The sequence below is a fragment of the Abramis brama genome (assembly GCF_963993115.1).
Source record: "Abramis brama genome assembly, chromosome: 15".
In the NCBI taxonomy this organism is placed as follows: domain Eukaryota; kingdom Metazoa; phylum Chordata; class Actinopteri; order Cypriniformes; family Leuciscidae; genus Abramis; species Abramis brama.
The window spans coordinates 20,964,189-20,984,054 of NC_139977.1; the positions used below are offsets into that span (position 1 = coordinate 20,964,189).

Here is a 19,866-nt window from a genome sequence, read left to right on the forward strand (position 1 = left end):
TTAATTAATTAAAGCATATACTACATTTTAACTAATGGTTTGCTTAGTTATCTCTGTATGTGATACTTGCCCAGGAGGGACCATTTAAGCATAGCAAAACACATGTAAGTCATTTTGTTGCGTGATGTTATGACATGGAGAAAGGAAAGCATATAGATTTCATACAAAATGTAATCCATCCTGAGTTGTTTCTTTGCTTAAGTGTTTTGTTGCCATGGCGTCTTTCTCTCCCACAGTTCCCCACCTCTCCTCTCAAAGCTGTTTGATTCTGTATCTTTAATCTCATATTCCATTGGGGTTTTTTTTCAGAATGATGTATTCTGGCCCAGTTTATGCACATTTCAGATATTTTTCAGATCGTCCCGGGACACATGGAAATCCCTGGGGTCTCTCAGAGGGCCCACAGCACTCCTTACAAAAGCCTGTTTGTATGTGGTGTGTTGTCATTGATTTCAACCCTCTATTTGTGTGTGCCCGCAGCCCTGGAAGGTTTTAATGAGAGGCCTGTTAAGTTTATGTATGCATGTTTGACAGTTTACTCAGTTTAGAAATCATTTAGTAATGGTGCGTGTTATCATATGGCCACTGGATTTCAGTATAACACTTGCATTGTTTGTGGGACAACCTTGATGTTATCGTTAAATAACCTAAAGGCATCATGATAGTGATCCTGGAATAAGCTTAATGCATAATCCAGTAAGAGACTCCGAAGTCTCACGAAAGCATATATTCGCTGACATATAATTCTGCTGCTTTTCAAGGTAGTGCAGTGTTTGGTCGAGGTGCATTGAAAGCTTTTTAAGCCTGTTTTAAAATGCCTGGAATGCAGTGGATTAGACTCTGATCTAAGAACATTCTCCTCACTAACCTAAGTAGTCCCACAGTGGATTTGATCTGATGCTGAGGTCATCGTCACCCATTACATTGATAAGAATTTGGTGTTGATTATTTTAGGTGGAGCTTTTTTTTGTTGTTGTTACTTTTGGTTCTCTGAAAACTAGAGCTTTGTCATGACCTTCTGTTCTGATTCACTTTTAAATGCAGTGCCTTTTACTGATAAGCGAACACCGGTCCTTCCTTCCTGGTTTTCAGCAAGCCTTCACAGGCACGCTGGGACCGTGAAGTGGTCACTCAGTTCCCATGCAAGCATTGTCTAATCCACCCACACTTATCAGCATTTTTGGGTGTGAACTATGTTTGGCTAACTTGTTTTTTGAAGCAGCCCTCTTCACTACTTCATGTCATAGTGTCTTGTTTGACATCATTGGATCTTCTTTGAATTATCAAAAGTAGTGGGTTTTAACTAGCGGTCAGCCGATATGTGTTTCAGGTTTTTTTTTTTTTTTTTTTTTTTTGGGCAAAAAAACCTTCTAAAACTCAAGACATCTATTTCTAAATGTAAAGCTGATAATCTTGGAAAGTGAATTGATTTCATTTCATTTTTGCTAATTCAGAGTTCTGCAGTTCTGCATTTGATTGTTTATACTTGCACTCACTCACTCACTCACTCACTCGTTTTCTTATTTAAAATTTAAAATTATTTTAAATTTGGCCAATCCAAAACAAATGATTCACAATTGATGCATATGAATTGGCAGGACTCTTGGGTGTATTGATACACCGGCAATCTATTTCTAAAGAGATTTATGCAAAAAGGAAAATTAAAAGAAAATTAAATTCTCTGCAATAATTTTTTAAAAATCTTTTTATGACGGGTATATAGATTTACATGAAATTGAAAGAATTAAATAAGATTTTGTTTATGAAAAAGAATAAAATAAAATTTACTTGGTTCACTCAGATTATTTACTGTAAAATATTGTTTTATCACCAGCTTTCTACTGGTGTGATTGAACGACGTGTCCGAGTTCAACCAGAATAACAGTCTAGCCACCTTTTTTGGAAATGATTCACTTAAAATCCTTCCACTGTGGATGAACACGTGCTTTAATCATTCATGGAAATATCTAGATTTCCGCTCGGCCTGGTTGGAGCACTCAAACTCCTCAGTATCTTAGTTGGCTGGTGTCTCTTTTTTTTTTTCTTTTTTTTTTTTTTTTTTTTTTTAATAGTGTTCCAATGATGGAGGCCTTCATGGTTTTCTCATTTTGTCACTCTGGAATGCATGCACTCTGAAATGCAATTCTGGCAGCCATGCCAGATGAGGATTGCTGTAATTGTGTTTCCTTTCTTTCAATGCACTAAAACGCAATGCGACTTTAATTATAAAGACTGCTGAGCTCCTAGCTGCTGACGTCACTGAACGAATGGCTTCGGTCTGATGTGGCACAGCATTTTCTGTCATGATTGCAGGCAAATGTGAAACTCTGCACGTGACTTCACATACTGTTGTCATCATCATCATCATCGTTGCATACCATTGTTGTCATATCATACACATAAGGGACTTTGAAGTTCTTGGAGCTTATAGTTTAACATTCTTCTTCTGATTCCTTGATGTGAATGCATTGCCAATGAATGTCTCCAGAAGACATTTTAACATCTGGGTCTGTAGCACCGGAAGTCTTTTGATTTTGTGAAGGGCTCGTGATTGAAAGACTGACAGTATTAACTTGAATTGAAGTACTCATCTATTTTATTTTCATATGTTTTTCATCTAATCATGTGCAGAGAATCTGACTGCTGCATCCCACCCAAGTGCATCCGTCTCCTCTCACTCTTTAATTAGATAGTCCCTCAGTGCTGTTAAATTGGAGCTTATGAAAGAAAGTCTTTTGGGCTTCAATACGGACGTGTGGCGTGTTCAATTCAGACAACATGCTCATAACTTGTTTTATTTATTTATTATTGTGAGCATGCTGTCTGAATTAATAAAAAAGAAATTGATTTATAATTAGAGATGCACTATATATCATTAGCATATCACTTGCTAGCATATCATTAGCAAAATTGCTGATTAGTTTAATTATGCATGCTCATTTCCACCTATAGGATGGATATATATATATTGTACATTTGATTATATAATGCCTAAATTCACTTGTAGCATTTAAAGGGGCTATATGTAGAATTCAAGAAACTCTTGTTATTAGCGACACCGGTGGCCTGTAAGTGAACTGCAGGCAGCAAGTTATTGCTCGTGATCACACTTGTGCACACGTAACGTATAAGAGACTAAACGTGATTCAAGGCCCCGATATAGCCTACTCATGGCGAAGTTCTTGTTCATTCTTCGCTTAGAAGTAAAAAGAAGTTGGAAATCCCTTTGCAGCATTATACTTTTAATGAAAATACCCAACGCCATCCACGCTGCTGAGAGCGACGTTTAGATGAATATGTAATGTGTTGGGTGCTTTGCTTTCCTCTCAATAACAAAATAAACACAACAAAAATTACAGCGGTGAGAAAACGGCAGTTAAAATGCATCTGATCGTAGCAATGTGGATATGTTTGCACAATTCATATCTATATGGAAAAGTTGTACACTTCATTTGTCTGTATCATGTTATTAAATTGACACTGATATTTTGATTCTAAAGTATATTTGAGACTATAGACTAAATAGATCTGACTATGTGAGACTGTAGTTTGAATTAATACCTTTTCGTTGCATGACACAAATTTACCGTATAGAATTCTGCATTATCCTGAATGTTTTTCAGGATTGTATAAGCATTCATTTCATGTATCATAGAATAGAAGAGAGGCTCTCTTGAGTGTGCGTAACCATCACAAAAACCCTTTAGATTTTTCCTGTCAAAAACATCCCAAGTCCTTCACATAGAAATCAGTCCAGTCTGCAGGCTTTCATAGACGACCTAGGAAGTCGGGGGAAGGTCTCTATTTTTTTTAAAGTTTCATTGCAAGCTGTTCACACATTGCCAATTAATACATGAAAATTCCTACATATAGCCCCTTTAAATCGTGTGTTTTTTTTTTTTTTTAGACAACATAGTATAGATTGTATAGTTGTAGTGTATATATTTTTATAACATGAAATTTAAACTAATAATTCTGTACAGGCTAGAAGTTCATTATTATTGGTGCCATCCTTGAATCGATTTGATTTTGTCACTTTCCCAGATTCGTCAGCACCTTGACTGAAGTAATAACTGATCTATTTTGTGTACTATGGTTTGTGAAAATTAAGCATCTGATTCTTTCATATGAAAACACATTTGCTACAGTATTTTAATTGCATTCATTTAATAATTTAGCAATTTCCATTGTATGCTTTTGTTGTCAATGGCAGCATTGTTTGCCATTGGCATGTTTTGCATAAGGTATGTGGTCTAAAATGAATCCACATTTCAGTTGATAGAAATAGGCCTTACACCTCTGAGTCATTGCTTTTCTTTCAGGGAGTCTTCAACAGAGAGATCAAACTGGCTCGTTCTCTCTTTTCATCATTCAAGTAAACTTTTTGTATTCCAACATCCTCCGCATTGGCAAAGCTGAGCTGAATTTGTCTGTACCCACCCTCTCTCTTGTTTTCCTGGGATGTGGACTTTGAAAAGGGATTTTTTTAGGATGATACGCTGGGCAAATATCCTAGATGTCAGAAAATCTCCCATAGGTTTAAACCTCTGTTTGTTTAGGAGGCCTTATTGGAGCTCTGCTGCACCTACCACAGCGAGGAGCTTGCATCTCCCACGCTCAAACACTGAATCGGCCCCCAAACCGCTCATTTCTCAGTCCCTCCCTGTCGCAGCGCAAACTTGATGGGCCGACCTGAAAGCAGACAGCAGAAAGCAGTGTTTTGAAGCAAGAGTCCATCTGTCCCTTCAGAGACTTGTGGTCAGACAGATCCTTGAGACCTGCTTTGCTTTGTGTATTTAAATCTGTCCTCACCACGCTAATGTATCACAGAGCGGGATTTGAGCTTGAGATTGGAACCAGCCCTTTATATCAGATCTGGATGAATGTAGAAACAAATGACCTAACTAGTCTGATCATAATATTGTACATCCAGTCTGGATCGAAATCACAGCTCTCTCATTTGGCATTTCGGCATTTTCTTGTTTTGACAACTGTTTGATTTCAAAACCTTGAGCTGTCTACCTAGGCAGCATTTTAAGGCATCATAGGCCCACTTCAGTTCAGACTCAAAGGCTTAGAAGGTATAGGCAACAAAACTGTTGCCTTGTTAGGTCAAACAAACTCAGGATTTTAAGAAAAGAAAAAAAAATCAGTCTAATTAAAATAGTAGTTTGGGGAACACATATTCACTATTAACTATGACTTTTGCCTCAAACTAATTTACTGCTTATTAAAAGTTAGTAAGGAAGGCATGGGGTAGGATGAAGGGGTGCAGAATAAGGCATTAGTAGATGCTTTATACGTACTAATAAACAACCAAAATGCTAGTAATATGCAAGCTTAAAAGCAACTAGTTAATAATGAGAATGGGTCCCCGAACTAAAGTGCTACCAAATAGTTTAACTCCTTAGTGCACTGTTGTTGTTTTTTATCACACCACCCTTAGTGTAGCAACATGCTAACATCAAACTCTTTTGCAATCAATTGTGATTTGCGCCTCGCCTCCCATGTGGAACTTTATTTATGTGCTGCCTGTGTAGAGCTTTCCAGATTGGTCGCTTGTGAGGTTTCGTGTCTGTTAGGGTGCTGCCTATACATGCAGTGAGGCAACTCGGTTAGGTTTTGGAATGAAATGTATCATTGCCCAGTGTGAAGCCTCTGTGAGAAGTTGCAGGGAATGAGGAAACAAGTTGGCTGGACAGCGGAAACAACTGGGACTTTCCCATAAGAAAAGCATTTCTCCCTCTATTAGCAGCACACATTAAAGCCATGTTTCATTTATCTTCCCGTTGCTGCTGCTTGCTGAATGGTGTGCCGAGAGCCCAGGGAACAGCATTAAATTGCGATAGTTAATGGTGTGATTAGCAGTGTTTTGAAGTGGAGAAGGAAGGAAATCACTGTTCAGAGACCTCTTTTGCTATCATGTAGAAAAATGGGGTCTCTCAGGGAGTGTTGGGGTTGAGTGCACATGGGGTGCTCTGTAATTTGGCCCAGGAGAAATGAAGGGCTGGTTTTTATTCATACAGTGTCAGCTTTGATGTGTCACATCTTAATGTTGTACAGTTAAAGGAATAGTTCATGATTTACTCACGTTCATGTTGTTCCAAACCCGTATGCTTTTTTTTTTTTCGCATCTTCTTTACGCAGCTTTTCCATACAATACTTTACTCATTTTCTTATATTATGAATTATTATTTTATTTATTTTAATGTATTTTTATTTTATTTTAAATACTACTTGTGTATTGTATGATTTTATATTTACATTATTTTATTTTGTATTTATTAATTTAATATTTTTTAATTTAATTAATTTGATATGTTTGTTTGTTTTTAATGACAGACATGGTAAAAATTAATTGCTGCTTGAAGATTGTTGTAAAAAAAAATCTTGTTTGGAAAAAAGTTGTGGAAAAAATAAATATGACATGAGTTTTTTTCTTTCTTTTTTTCTCTCTCACTATATTTTTACAGTCAGAAAGATGTCTGATTTTGGAACAGATGATACAGTTTGTTTGAATACATTTGCCAGAATATATTGAACTAGTCAAAAGCATTTGAAACCTATCTATCTTTTTCTTCTCCTATATGCTGCTGCTGCTTTTTTTCCACCCTATATATTCCTTTCACTCTGGTCTCATTTTAACCAGGCACATGGAATGATATTAGCCTCAGAGGGATGGAAAAGACAACCAAAGTAAAATGAAAACATTGGTTTGTTCTGCTGGAGCAAAAGGGGAGTGTTAAGGATTTGACGTAGGAGATGAGAAACAGCTATTTTTCCATCGCTGTTTTGACCATTAGAAAACAGTGGCTTGTGAATTGCAGCTCTGTGAGGTTGACTGATTAGAAGCCTGAGGAATAGAGACACGGTGACTCAGCATTAGAATATGACCTAGGCTGCTGCGCTAGCCATTGTGCTGTTGCAGCTTTTCAGTCACGTGTTACAATCAGGGATTTTCACAGCAAAAGAGTTGATTTTTGACGGTTTTGTGATGCTTTTATAATCTCACTTTGTTTTGGCAATGTCATCAATAAAATCTTTACACAACCATCAGGCTTTCCTTTAACATCACTCATAATATGGAAAAAAAATGGCTTTGTAGCATGTTTGCTATTCTGACTTTTTATGACTTATCATATTTGACAAGCTTCCTTGTAACTATAATGAAACCAATTACTTTAGATCATAGCTCCTTTTTTGAGGAAAATAATGCCTGACAAATGTATTTTAGTGTGCATGTGTAAGAATTTGTGGGGGTTCCTCATGCTATATTTGACTTCCATCACACTCAGTCCCAGAATCCTCGGGTACATCCACGCCCCCCTCACACTGGCTGTTTGTGCTCGTATTGGGTAGATTCTGGCAGTCTCCTGGCCTCTCTGTGGTCTAGACTGGAGCTAGTATGCTGTGGAGCTGGGAGCCCCATGAGTCACTCTTCCCAAAACCACCATCTCTGTGTGTGAGCATAGGCTTCTCTGCTGCCCTGAAGACATCACCGCTCGGACTGTCACAACACAGGCTTTCACACACGTTTTCTGTCTCTTTACATGCATGCCCGCTGGCCTCTTGCTCGGCAAGCCCCTGCACCAGGATGCTCTGTTACCCCTTTTCCACCAAGGCAGTGCTGGTGCCGGTTCGGAGCCGGTGCCGACTCGCGAACCAGTTCTTTCTGTTTCGACAGCAAAGAACCGGTTCTCGGCCAGGAAAATTGGTTCCAAAGCGGCACCAACTCTTTGCTGGACTAGAACCGTTCTTTTACCACGTCATGCTGGGGGCGGGGTTATTGTGAGCAACAACTCGACGGTGACCGCCATTGCTAAAAACACCGCGCCAGCTAACGTTAGTAGAAATTATTGCTGAAAGATGGAAACTAAAGCGAAACAGTGAGGTGAAGTGAGGTGGCTCTGTTTTCTGTCATCAATTGTTGGCTGTTCTTTGAGAAACCAGCCTGCTGACAGCCGGTGAATTGCTGATTGCGTTCGTCAAGCTCCAAAAGGGAAACCATAAAAGTAGTCTAAGGGTGTGTTCACACTTGTAGTTCAGTTTGCTTGGTTCGTTTGGTCCGGACCAAAAAAAACATTTAGTCCTGGTCCACTTAGCATTCCCATTGACATTTTAACACCGAACCTAAAGGCATAGGGATATGTTCACAACCTGATTGGTGGGCTTTTAATACGTACATTTCGTGAGGGAACTTGCCGAACATCCAAAACAATGCTGTGTGCTTGTATGTGCGTAGCCTACATATGATGGTATTTTGACCTGCTGAGAACTCGTGAAGAGCTTATAAAATGTGTAAAGTAGTCAAAAGAGTGTCAAGGAATCCTCCGTCACACACACAAACGAAGATCTGCTTTGAGGGGACGTGGTTCTGATGCCTGTACTGAACTGTGCAACATCGTGACTATGACAAGACAAATCAGGTATACTTGAGCATTTTGTCCTTTTTAGGGTTGCATCTTCCTGTTTTAGTTTGTTTACATGTCTTTAGTCCGTGGTCCGCCGTTCATATTTCATTCGAACCGCACCAGAGTTTGTTTGGAAGCGGACCGAGACCCATCTTTTTAGTGGTCTTGGTCCGCTTGTTTAGTGCGCACCAGGGTTCGGATGGCAGCGTTCAGACTTATTCAAATGAACCGCACTGACCGAACAATCGCACCAAGGTTCGTTTTAATCAAACCAAACATGCCAAGTGTGAACACACTCTAAATGAATTGTGTGCAATATTACAAGCCATACAATAGCTTTGTGTGAGAAAGACACTGACAAGTTATATACTGAAAAGCTTTCCTTATACCATGTTTCCCAATAATTATTTACTCAAGTTGTTTAATTCATTATTTATTTAATAATTCTTTCTATTTTAAAATATTAAAACTGTTCTGCATATTGTGTGCTATTTTATTGCAATTCTGAACTATTGTCGTTTAAGGTTTACCATGACATTTATTTGGCATTAGGAGTTGCTCATGCAAACCAGCCAAACTGGGACTCCTTAACTCAGTAGCAAATGTCTGAGTTAGAAGTTGATTCGTAGGACTACTGGAATAGAGCTTCACCTTCAAAAAAAATGTTTTTAGAAAACTTTCAAATTGATATGCCCTTATATTGTACTGTTATGTAGAGCTTGGTCTGGCTATTTGTCTTTTTCAGGGAAGCGGAGACTTGTTTGAGGTCCCTGGTGCGTTCCTGCTGAGTGCTCAGGCCGCTGGAGATGCAGTGACCACATTTATGTGAAACCTGAAGCCACTTCTGCTGTTGTTGCTGCTACATACAAAAATGGTGTAACCCTTAACGTCAGTGCGTGTCATTGTCTTTTAATGTACAGATTCACACACACAACACAACAATTGTCATATGACCTTTAGCCCCATCCTGCACGCCTGCTGTTTTCTTGACACGACCTTGAGCTCTTCAATCACCCAGGTCTATTTTCATTCAGCATCTCCGGCCCTCTTTCATGCGCCTGTGTCTGGCGTGTGCAGATTCAGTGCTGTTAAGCTCATTGTCTGTCCAGAACACCTGTCCCCTTGCACATGCTCCACCTCTACAGTCACTGTATGGTCATTTATCATCATTGTCATATTTTGAAAGTAGTTTCTCCAAAAAGGTCAGAAAAAGGTCAGTATTTTGTCACATTCATGTAGTGGAAAGGCATTAAAAGGTTAACATGCAATTTACGCAGGTCAGTTCCAGCTTATCTGTGCAAAAGAAAAATATACTAACGTAATAGATGAAACATAAGCATAACAATACATTTCATAATAATAATATAGTAACAACTGTTGTTGGTATGTCTGTGAAAAATAAGCATTAAAGTTTGTGTATTCATTTATCTGAATTATTATTATTTTTTCTTCTCATCTGAAGAAGGTGAATAACATTTTAGTTATTTCGTCAGCCAATCCCCAGGTCAAATCAGGAGAATCTCTATGATTGTGGATTATTACATAGCGTATATTTCACAACAGAATGTGAATCTGAGCTGATATTGTTAGTGAGAGTTGATCTTGGTTGGAATTGTTTATGGAGATTAAGATTTTTGTTGTTTTAACCTGACCTGAGGAGGGAATGTTTATAAAGGGAATGTGAGGATGTTTAATGACAAACTAATTTCTTTCTTCATATTTCGCTCTCCTTCTACCTTCTCTTCCATTTCATGCATGGATATTCATTTCGGTCAAGGAGATGTGGCAAAGTTAAGCCCATCTGCTGAGTCATAGCAGAGGTGATAGCTCCATTGCGACCTGCCATGTGCGATGAATACAAACTGTCTTTGAGAGGGAAAATTGAACCCTGTCACCTCACAGGACACAGACGTGCAGCTTCTCCCGCAGACACGCGCAGACACCCTCACATGCACCAACACACCTTGCAGGTAGATTGTGCGTGTGGCAGAATAGCTGACTGTGGCAGAATAGAGAGCGAACCCTTCTGGGAGCTCGGTGTCCTTGCTGTCAGGACAGTTAACTTCCTGTGCCGCTCTGACCTCTCAGGCTGTACGGATTTGTGTGTGCGTGTGGTGCAGTGACTGTGCTGTGTGGAGCATTCATGAGTTTGTATAATTCACATTTATTACACCATTCAGAATTTGTCTCTGCTGAATTTCATTCTCAGACTCTGAAGCAATTTTGTTAATAAAACACATTAGTCATTAGTGCATTAGGGAACGTTTTGTTTGGCACATGGCATATGTTGGTAAAATTGTCGTCTTTGTGGAGTATGTGGCTAGGCATGCCGAAACTAGTCTTAAACACATTATCAGAAATTTTTATTTTTAGCTTAAACCTGTGAAAAAACAAATAAGAGAGGTACAGAATCATTTCTTTTGAGAATTTTAAATGGAACAAAAATCTTATATATTAATTATTAAAAGATAATGTTAAAATAAGATAAATATTAGTATTTAATTTAAATGAAATTAAAGTATAAATTAATACGAGGATTTTTTTTATTTAGTAGCCTAACAACAATTAATACATTTATTTATTTTCTTACCTGAAGATGAATAGCACATTTTAGTACCTTAGCCCTACTTTAGATGAAAGAAGACATAACCCAAATCTTATTCACAAGATTGTTTAAAGTGAGTTTTCCCTGTGTAATATATATTCATCTATATACTGTAGAAAGTATATATATACTATATATATATATATATACACATATACACATATATATATATATATATATATATATATATATATATATATATATATACACATATACATATATATATATATATATATATATATATATATATATATATATATATATATATATATATGTATATGTATATGTGTGTGTATATATATATGTATGTATGTATGTATGTGTATGTGTGTGTGTGTGTGTGTGTGTGTGTATGTATGTGTGTATGTATGTGTGTGTGTGTGTATGTATATATATATAAAATACTCCTAAGCAACTTAGAAGAGTGAATCTTACCATCAAGAAATGTTTGGTTCATCTTTCACAATGAAAAATAAAATATAAAATTGCTTGCTTTTTCTTTTGCTTTGGGGGTAAATATTAGTCAGACAATTCTTTCTCATGTCAGCCTGTTTATTGCTTCTTTCATCACAGATGGGCCAAAGTGTTAAACCCAAAAGGGTGTACTTTTGCTCCACTAGTGGCACCAAACAGAATTGTAAGTGTAATGACTACATTATTTACTTTTGGAAATATGGTTTGCAAGGCTGCAAAAGAATGTTTAAGTTTAGATTTTAGGCATAAATATTAAAACAAAGCTCAAATGAAGACTGTATGTAAAGCGGATCAGGCTGAATTTAAAGTAAAAACTTAAAAGCTTAGCAGAATGTTTGATACTATCTATATTGCTTTGATCTTAAAGGTACAGTAAGCGATTTCTGGCTACACACTTGTAGCCAATCAGCAGTAGGGGGGCGAATGCACTCATGATTGGGGTGGAAAGAGTGAGCAAAAGGGAGATTTGAAGAGTGACTTTAGAAAGAAAAATGGCTGAGAGACATTACAAAAGAGAAAAAGTCACTGGAAAAAGAAGGGTTATGATCAGGCAAGAGCTTTAGGACCCGTGTTAATATTAGAAAATCTTTCCAGCGCTGGAGAGACTTAAGCGGGAAGGGCTGAAAATTACGCAGTGGTTTCGTTGTTTCTGCTCCATATATGAGTAACATTGGTGTGCTGCTGGCAATTAACAACAAACTCTTGCTGGTTTATATACTAGTGTAATGAATGTTTATATTTTTTTCTTCCTTGTCTTTTGTTTGTCATCTTCGCTTTATTTTTCGCTAAGCTTTATTTTGGTTCGCTTCGGCTATGATAGAGACACTCTTACATTGCATGTTTGTGCATTTTGTGGGCGGAGCAATGATGGGATGGGATTGTTTGTTTGGGTTGATTTCAAATATCAACAGTGTTCAAGTGATTCTCAGAAATCACTTACTGCACCTCTAAGGCGGTGTGTATCTTTTTTTTTTCTTGTTTCTTTTTTTTCTTCAATGCTTATGTACCCATCAGTCATATAAGTGACACTGTATTGGATCCAAGCAGGAACCTTGTGGCTTGTTTGTTATGAATCCAGTGATTTAAGGATGGAGAGGTCTGCATTTTGGCATTCCCGGTGACTCAGTGGCCTAAAATGCCTTTGTTTAAATGCTGACGGCATAAAGTTAGTCAACATTTAGGCCTACAGCCTGAAATCCTCCAGATCATTTCCTCTCTTGCTCATCCATTCCTGTGAGGTCATCTTTTGGCTTTGCTAAACTTCTGGCGCTGATGAAGATGTAACCACTTCCAAACTTCCATTATGATTCTGATTTGCCACATTTTGTCACTTCTCTTATTCCTCCTCTTCTAGTCACAGCGAGGATGTACCGTTGAGACAAAAGAGGGAGGGTCGTTGCTGGCAAGACAAACTCTCCGGCGGAATGTTTGGAGTCTGTTGCCAAGCAATACGGCGGGGTTTGATTTACGATTACATCTTCCGACCGGCAGCTTGTTGCAATTAGCGCTGTTGTTTGAGAGGCCGAGTGAGTGAGCGGGTGGGTGTGTGCGTACAGTTTTTCTGTTTATTTGTCTGAAAATGCTCCAGTATTCTCTTCACAAGATCTTCACTGATCTTTCACACCGCCTGTTGTGTTTAACATTTATCTGTACCCTCTGTTTTTAAACTTTTCTTTTCCTTTCCTTTCTATCGATTACAGATTCCATGTCTTCCTCTGAGCTGGTCACTGTATAACATGGATGGTCTTCTGCAGATTAAATCCAGATATTTAGTTTTGTTTGAAGTGTTGCTCTGACTGGACCAAAGCGACGCGGTTGCATGAGGGGCTGGTTTTAATTCTCAGATTCAGGTCAGCAATCGGCCAGCCTTCATAAATGAATATGTTTGTGTGGAGAAGCTCATACTCTAAGATGGCTGCTTTAAGGCTTCTTTTGCTAAAACTTGGGGTTCCTTTGTGTACATCTTATTCATTGGAAACTCCTGATAGGATTGGATTGATTGTATCAGTACTAAATCGATACGTCAGTAAATGGATTACCTTCAGGCAATATTGAAAAGAAACTAATATTAAATAATAAATTAATATTAAATACAAAACCAGTAGATTCATCGTTAATTGTTTTGGACCCGATTAAAGGGTTAGTTCACCCATGAAAATTCTGTCATTAATTACTCACCCTCATGTCGTTCCAAACCCGTAAGACTTTCGTTCATCTTCAGAACATTAAGATAAATAAGATCTCGGACGTGGTGCTCTCGTGAACGCGTGTCGGAGACTGATACAGAAGAGAAGAAATGACTGACTAAAGTCGATATTTTGTTTTTCGGCGCACAAAAAGTATTCTCATCGCTTCATAAAATCGAAGTTGAACTACTGTAGTCACATGGACTATTTTAACGCTGTTTTTCCTACCTTTTTGGGCCTTCAAAGTGTTAATTAAATAGCTGTCAATGGAGCCCCTCCTGAGCCATCGGTTTTCATCAAAAATATCTTAATTTGTGTTCCGAAGATGAACGAAGGTCTTACAGGTTTGGAATGACTTGAGGGTGAGTAATTAATGACAGAATTTTCATTTCTGGGTGAACTAACCCTTTAACTCCATTGTATGGACCAAAAAAAAAATGTAAATGTATTTTTTTTTTGTGTGTTTCACTGAAGAAAGTAATCCAACAACATGAGAGTGAGTAAATGATGACAGACTATTAATTTTTGGGGTAACTATTCTTTTAAGTAATTTAATGAATTTAATCATGCTGTCTGACCTTCCAAACTTTGCAGGATAGCAGCACATTGTACCGAAATTTGCAAAATTATATTGTACTGTAGTAAATTGTTGGTACTGTGGTACTGCTGTACACTCCAGCAGATGATTGATGTGCTGTTGATGTGGGAATCCAGAGAAGATCCTCCCTGATGATTTTAATTCCATCATCTCCCAGCAGAACACATTGATTTGCCTCAGTCGCCACATGTTAGAGAACGCGTGCGACTGCGCAGCGTGTTCGCGTGTCTGTGTGCTACGTGGTTTCAGAGGCTGCGGGCACAGCTGTCTGGGTGTAATAAGACACATAGGTTGTCCTCGTGTGGCCTTTGTTGTTTCTTTGGCATCTTTTAGCTCTCGTCTCGTCTCGCAGTCTTATCCACACACTCCCCTTTTGCACTCATTTCACACACGCACACCCTCTTTCAAACATAATTAAGCTTTTGTTCAGCAAATGGAAAAAGGAAAAAATGATGACGGGCTGAGTGATGGAAGGTAGGCAAACGGAAAGGAATAGAAGGAGGTAGGGAGGAGAACACTGAGTTTTTGTGGTGAATGCCCATGTTGTTCCTATTTTAAAGCCCTATGGTCCCAATGGCTGCGCAGACCGGTGCTTTTGCCGGTCAGCCATTGTTCTGCGCACCAACAAATCAGTCTGACTTTAGTTATTTTTCTCTAGTCTCCTCTGGCTCCATTGTTCAACTTGAGATTAGTGTTAAAAAATAAAACAGTGAAATGAAAATTAAATGAAACAAATTCATGGGTAAAAAACGTCAGAAACCAGCATCAGTCGGGTTCTGACGTCAACCTGACTTTAATTTCCAACCAAAATCCAATGTCCGTCCGATGTCAGTTGTTGACGTCACCCGATGTCGGTTTCTGACGTCAAACCGACTTTCATTTCCAACCAAAATGCAACCCCTGCAACCAAAATCATCCACTGACTGACGTTACTACGTTCTACGTTCTACTGACTTTAACAGAAATGTAGTGGAGTAAAAAGTACGATATTTGTCTTTCAAATGTAGTGAAGTTAAAGTAAAAAGTTAAGTACAGATATTTAAAAAGTATACTTAAGTACAGTACTCAAGTAAATGTACTTTGTTACTGTCCTACATAATTAAAGACAACATAATTTTATTTTATATTTTTCTACATTATCTAGTAGTATAGTTAAATACAATTAATATTCATTTATAGTGTATAGTTATTTGCATTGCTGGAAAAAAAAAATGTTTTTGTGTTTTATTTCTTACATTTAATTTAAATTCTTATTTTGTTTCATTTATTTTTATTTTTCAGCCTGGCTTTAGTTTTAATTTCTCTCTCTCTATCTAGTCTGCTCTGATTCCATTGTTCCTGACCCATTTTTTTCTTTTTTTTCTTCTTTTTTTTTTAAATCAGGGTTTTTGCAGCAAGTCAAATGTTAGGGATAATTTTAGCCTCCCTCCAGCACAATAAAACTTATTTAATTTGCTCCTTCTACAGCACAGCAAATTACACCAGCTAACCGGTGTAGTATCCGTCTCCTTGTCAGACGTCTAAGCAAAAGGGAACTTTTCTCATTTGGAATTAGGAGCTCTGCTAAGAGACCTTGGCATCTGATTGATTGGAGCTTGAACAGGATAAAAACGGATTTGTCAGTTGAGATGGTGGACAAGTGCTCAAGAGTTCTTTTCTGCAGCTGCTCAATTGTCCTGACTAACGATGTCTTCTTTTCTGTCCCCTAGGGGTGGTGTATGGCAGTCAGGTGGTTGTCCCCCCTAAGGTGAATGCTGTGTTGGGAAAGAACGTCACCCTCAGCTGCAGGGTGCAGGTGGACACGAACCTCAGCCTGACGCAGAGCTCCTGGGAGAGGAAGCTGCCCACTGGATGGGTGACTATGGCCGTGTACAACCCCATGTTTGGCATCTCCATCCCACCTGAATATGAGCGACGCCTGTCCTTCCGCTCGCCCTCTATGCATGACGCCACTATCATGCTGGAAGACGTGGGTTTCGCTGACATCGGCGTGTACACCTGCAAGGTTGCCACCTTTCCGCTGGGTAACACACAGGCCTCCACCACTGTCAGCGTGCTAGGTAACTTGAGACGGTGTGTCTGTATGCGTGTGTTTTTGCAGTCTGATTAAGTTAGATTATGCACTCATAGCGTGGTGCTTGTGTATTAATGCTAAAGTGCCGTGACAAACCTTTTGCACGTGCGCGGTCGACAAACAAAGAAAGGCGTGCGTGTGGATGCGCATCGCAGCTGCTGATTTGTGTAAGTGGGCAAGTATGCGGCGTGTGTGCGAAAGGGTGGAAAAACATTAAGAGCAACTCCAGGGCAGGAATGAAAGCAGTGTTTTGGGAGACCGTCCAGCTCTTTCAGAGAACATGGTGATGTTTAAACTCTCTTCCTCCACCAAACCCCCAGAGCCATCTGATCTGCTAAACACAGATACAACTGAACGAAGCTGTGTGCTCTTGTTATCTGGGTGTACAAAAGGGACAACAAGGAAGCTTACAAGCACAGTGCTTTATGTTAGGTATATCAATTATGTATTGCACTATGGAGGCATGAGGAGAGTCACAGTTTCCTCTGATAGCTGAAGATGAAGGTTACACAGTGAACTTCAAAAATAGACTTCAGCAGCAATGAAATGAAAATAAAATACTTTATTTTCAAATGAAATCCATTGATATAAAAATTAACCCTGAATGTATTGTTTTAGAATGATGACATTTTCTAAATGCTGTTTATTGAACTTTCTATTCATCCAAGCATCACCATTACCACAGAAATGTTAAGCAGCAAAAACTGTTTTCAACATAATAATAATAATAATAATAATAATAAATGTTTGAGAAGCAAATCAGCATATAAGAATGATTTCTGAAGGATCATGTGACGCTGAAGACTGGAGTAATGATGCTGAAAATTCAGCTTTGTCATCACAGGAACACTGGAAATACGTTTTAAAATATATTAAAATAGAAAACTGTTATTTTAAATAACAATCTAATTTTGATTTATGCCACTCACATCCAGTGTAGACGTCTTGTTAGAGTAATAAATGACAAGCAGACAGACAAGTTGAGTGAAGGTTCATAAAGCACAAGCAAAAGATAAATTGAAAAAGATGATGTCATAGATAAAATGAGCTGTGCAATTGGAGGAAAATCGGAACGTAAATGAGAGCAGAGACGAACAGGGACTGAGTGCTTTAATGAAAGGAGAGATTGGGTGGGTGGGGGGGGGGATGCAGGAGTATGGAAAGTGGTGGTGAAGTGAGAGAGCAGGATTGAGGGAGGAAGAGAACACGCGCCGGAGCTATAATTAGATCAGGAGGAATGTTTTGTGTGTGTGTGTGTGCGTGTGCAGAGACAGGAGTGTATGAGTGTGGGAAAGATGCCTGCTGCTTTTGGGATTCACTGCACTTTAGGGTCAAGGATGTCATTGCAAAGCCCTGTTGAATTTGTTGTTTAAAGTGACACGAGATTTGCCGCACACATGGGCATAGAGCACATACGAACACCGGCACTTATGACGTGTCACTCACCAGTGGACCGTTGAAGGTACGACGGCCACAGCTGCTACTGTCGTCTCTGAAGGTCAGCTGCCAATGTTAATACTTCACAAGATGGGAAGAGAAAAACTCATGGCAGAGAAAGAGAGAGGGAGAAACAAAGGCTAGTCAATGAGTATTGATGCATTCGGTACCTGTCCATTGACTTCTGCAAATTAATATTTATTATAAAACAGGGCAGAGTATCGCCAACTACCTCATAATATGATGCGCATTTTGATGCTAAACGATGGTATAAGTCCAAACTAACTTCAATTTTACTGAGCTGTTTTTCATTACATAAGACATCATGATAAAAGACATCACCATAAAGTGTCCAAATGCCTTTTATTTTAATTTTGAATAGCATTTTTTTTAGCATTATCACTGTAGGAAATGATATGCATATCTGTATATTTTGAGAGAAATTATCATGATGCACTACTGTTTGAAAGTTGTTGTTGTTTTTTTAGAAATAAATACTTTTATTCAGCAATGTTACATTAAATTGATCAAAAGTGACAGTAAAGATGAATGCTGTTCTTCTGAACTTTCTTTTCAAAGAATCCTGAAAAACATGCATCACTGTCCCCCCCCCCAAAAAAAAATTAAGCAACACAATGGTTCTAACATTAATGATAATAACAAAATCAATTCAACTTTGTCATCACAGGAATAAATTACATTTTAAGATATATTAAAATAGAAAATGGTTATAATATTATTTCACAGTATTACTGTAGTTTTGATCAAATAAATGCATCTTTGGTGAGCATAAGAAACTTACAAAAGAATCTTACCGACACCAAACTTTTAAATGGGATTGTATATCAATATATGAATTGTATTATCACAGCCCTTCTTGACTTAGTGGGCCTCCCTTGTCACAGAGCCCAGGAAAACGCTCCCATTCATCTCCCACCTTTGATGACACTGAGCGGAGGAACGGAAGGGGACAGCGCCCCACACTTAATGTTTCTGTCAGCCGCTGTCAGTCTCCGCAAAGCTCAGTTTTCCAGCCCTGAACACTGCTGGATTCATAACGGCTCTCGCACACGCCCAAGCCCCGCCCCTTCTGCCATGTAAACTGGATAAGCCATTAAAACAAATAATTTCATCTTCTCTGGAAAAGCACTTAGTGCTCTCTGATGAGAAACCGAGGCCGCTCTCAGCCGGTAGTTACCATAGAGGATTCTTTTTTTTTTTTCAGTCTAAGTCTTTTATTTCTTCTCAAAGAAAATCGAATTATTCTCAGTCATGCTTATCAGTTTATGAATTTATTGGCTGTGGTACCAGAGCGATTCTTGATGCTGAAAGAATGAGCTTTTATTTAGCTTTGTACTCTCATCTGAATGGATTTCCTTTACCTGGGTTCATTATCTTGATACATCTTTCGAGTAATCGTGTGAGCATGTCTCCTCACGTTAAAGTGCAGAATTAAATGCAAGCAGTGTGGTCCATTTAACTCATATGTCTCTGTCTGTCTTAGTGGAGCCGAAGGTGTATGTCTCGGCCGGATCGTCCGCTCTGATCGACGGTGGCAATGAAACCACGGTGGCCACATGCATCGCTGAGAGGGCTCGACCCCCCGCCGAGGTCTCCTGGGAGACTAATCTGTACGGCACGTCTGAGGCCCACATGCAGGACGATGCCAACGGCACCACTACGACCCAGGTGCACTACACCTGGCAGCCCTCCCGTCACTCCCAAGGACACACGCTAACATGTCTGGTGAAACATCCCGCTCTGCAGAGCGAATTCAGGATACCCTATATTGTCAATGTACAGTGTGAGTATCAGATTTTTAGGTTTGAATTGAGCAAATTTACCAGACATAAGTAATCCTTACTTGCAGCTTTGTTTTTTTTAAATGAATGGAACAGAATAATCAGTTTTTGATTATTGAGCATTATTGTGTGTGTTATTTTCAAAGAACCTCATGGGAAAAAAAATTTCTTATTAAAGTTTGTTCATTGAATGTTTTGATTTTATTTTACACTCTTTCAGATTTTTCCTGTAGTTTTTAACTGAAATTTAAAAATGCAAGAAATGCAGTTTTCAATGTG

General features: G+C 38.6%; 1 protein-coding gene across 2 annotated transcripts in view; it reads left to right on the top strand.

Moving 5' to 3' along the window:
- Positions 1 to 19,866, top strand: part of nectin3b (nectin cell adhesion molecule 3b) — a 58,487-nt gene that overhangs the window by 9,443 nt on the left and 29,178 nt on the right. For both annotated transcript variants that reach the window (XM_084136107.1, XM_084136106.1), the window contains exons 2-3: positions 15,984 to 16,334; positions 19,290 to 19,589. In XM_084136107.1, the coding sequence (XP_083992233.1) occupies positions 15,984 to 16,334; positions 19,290 to 19,589 (651 nt within the window). The remainder of the gene's footprint in view (positions 1 to 15,983; positions 16,335 to 19,289; positions 19,590 to 19,866) is intronic.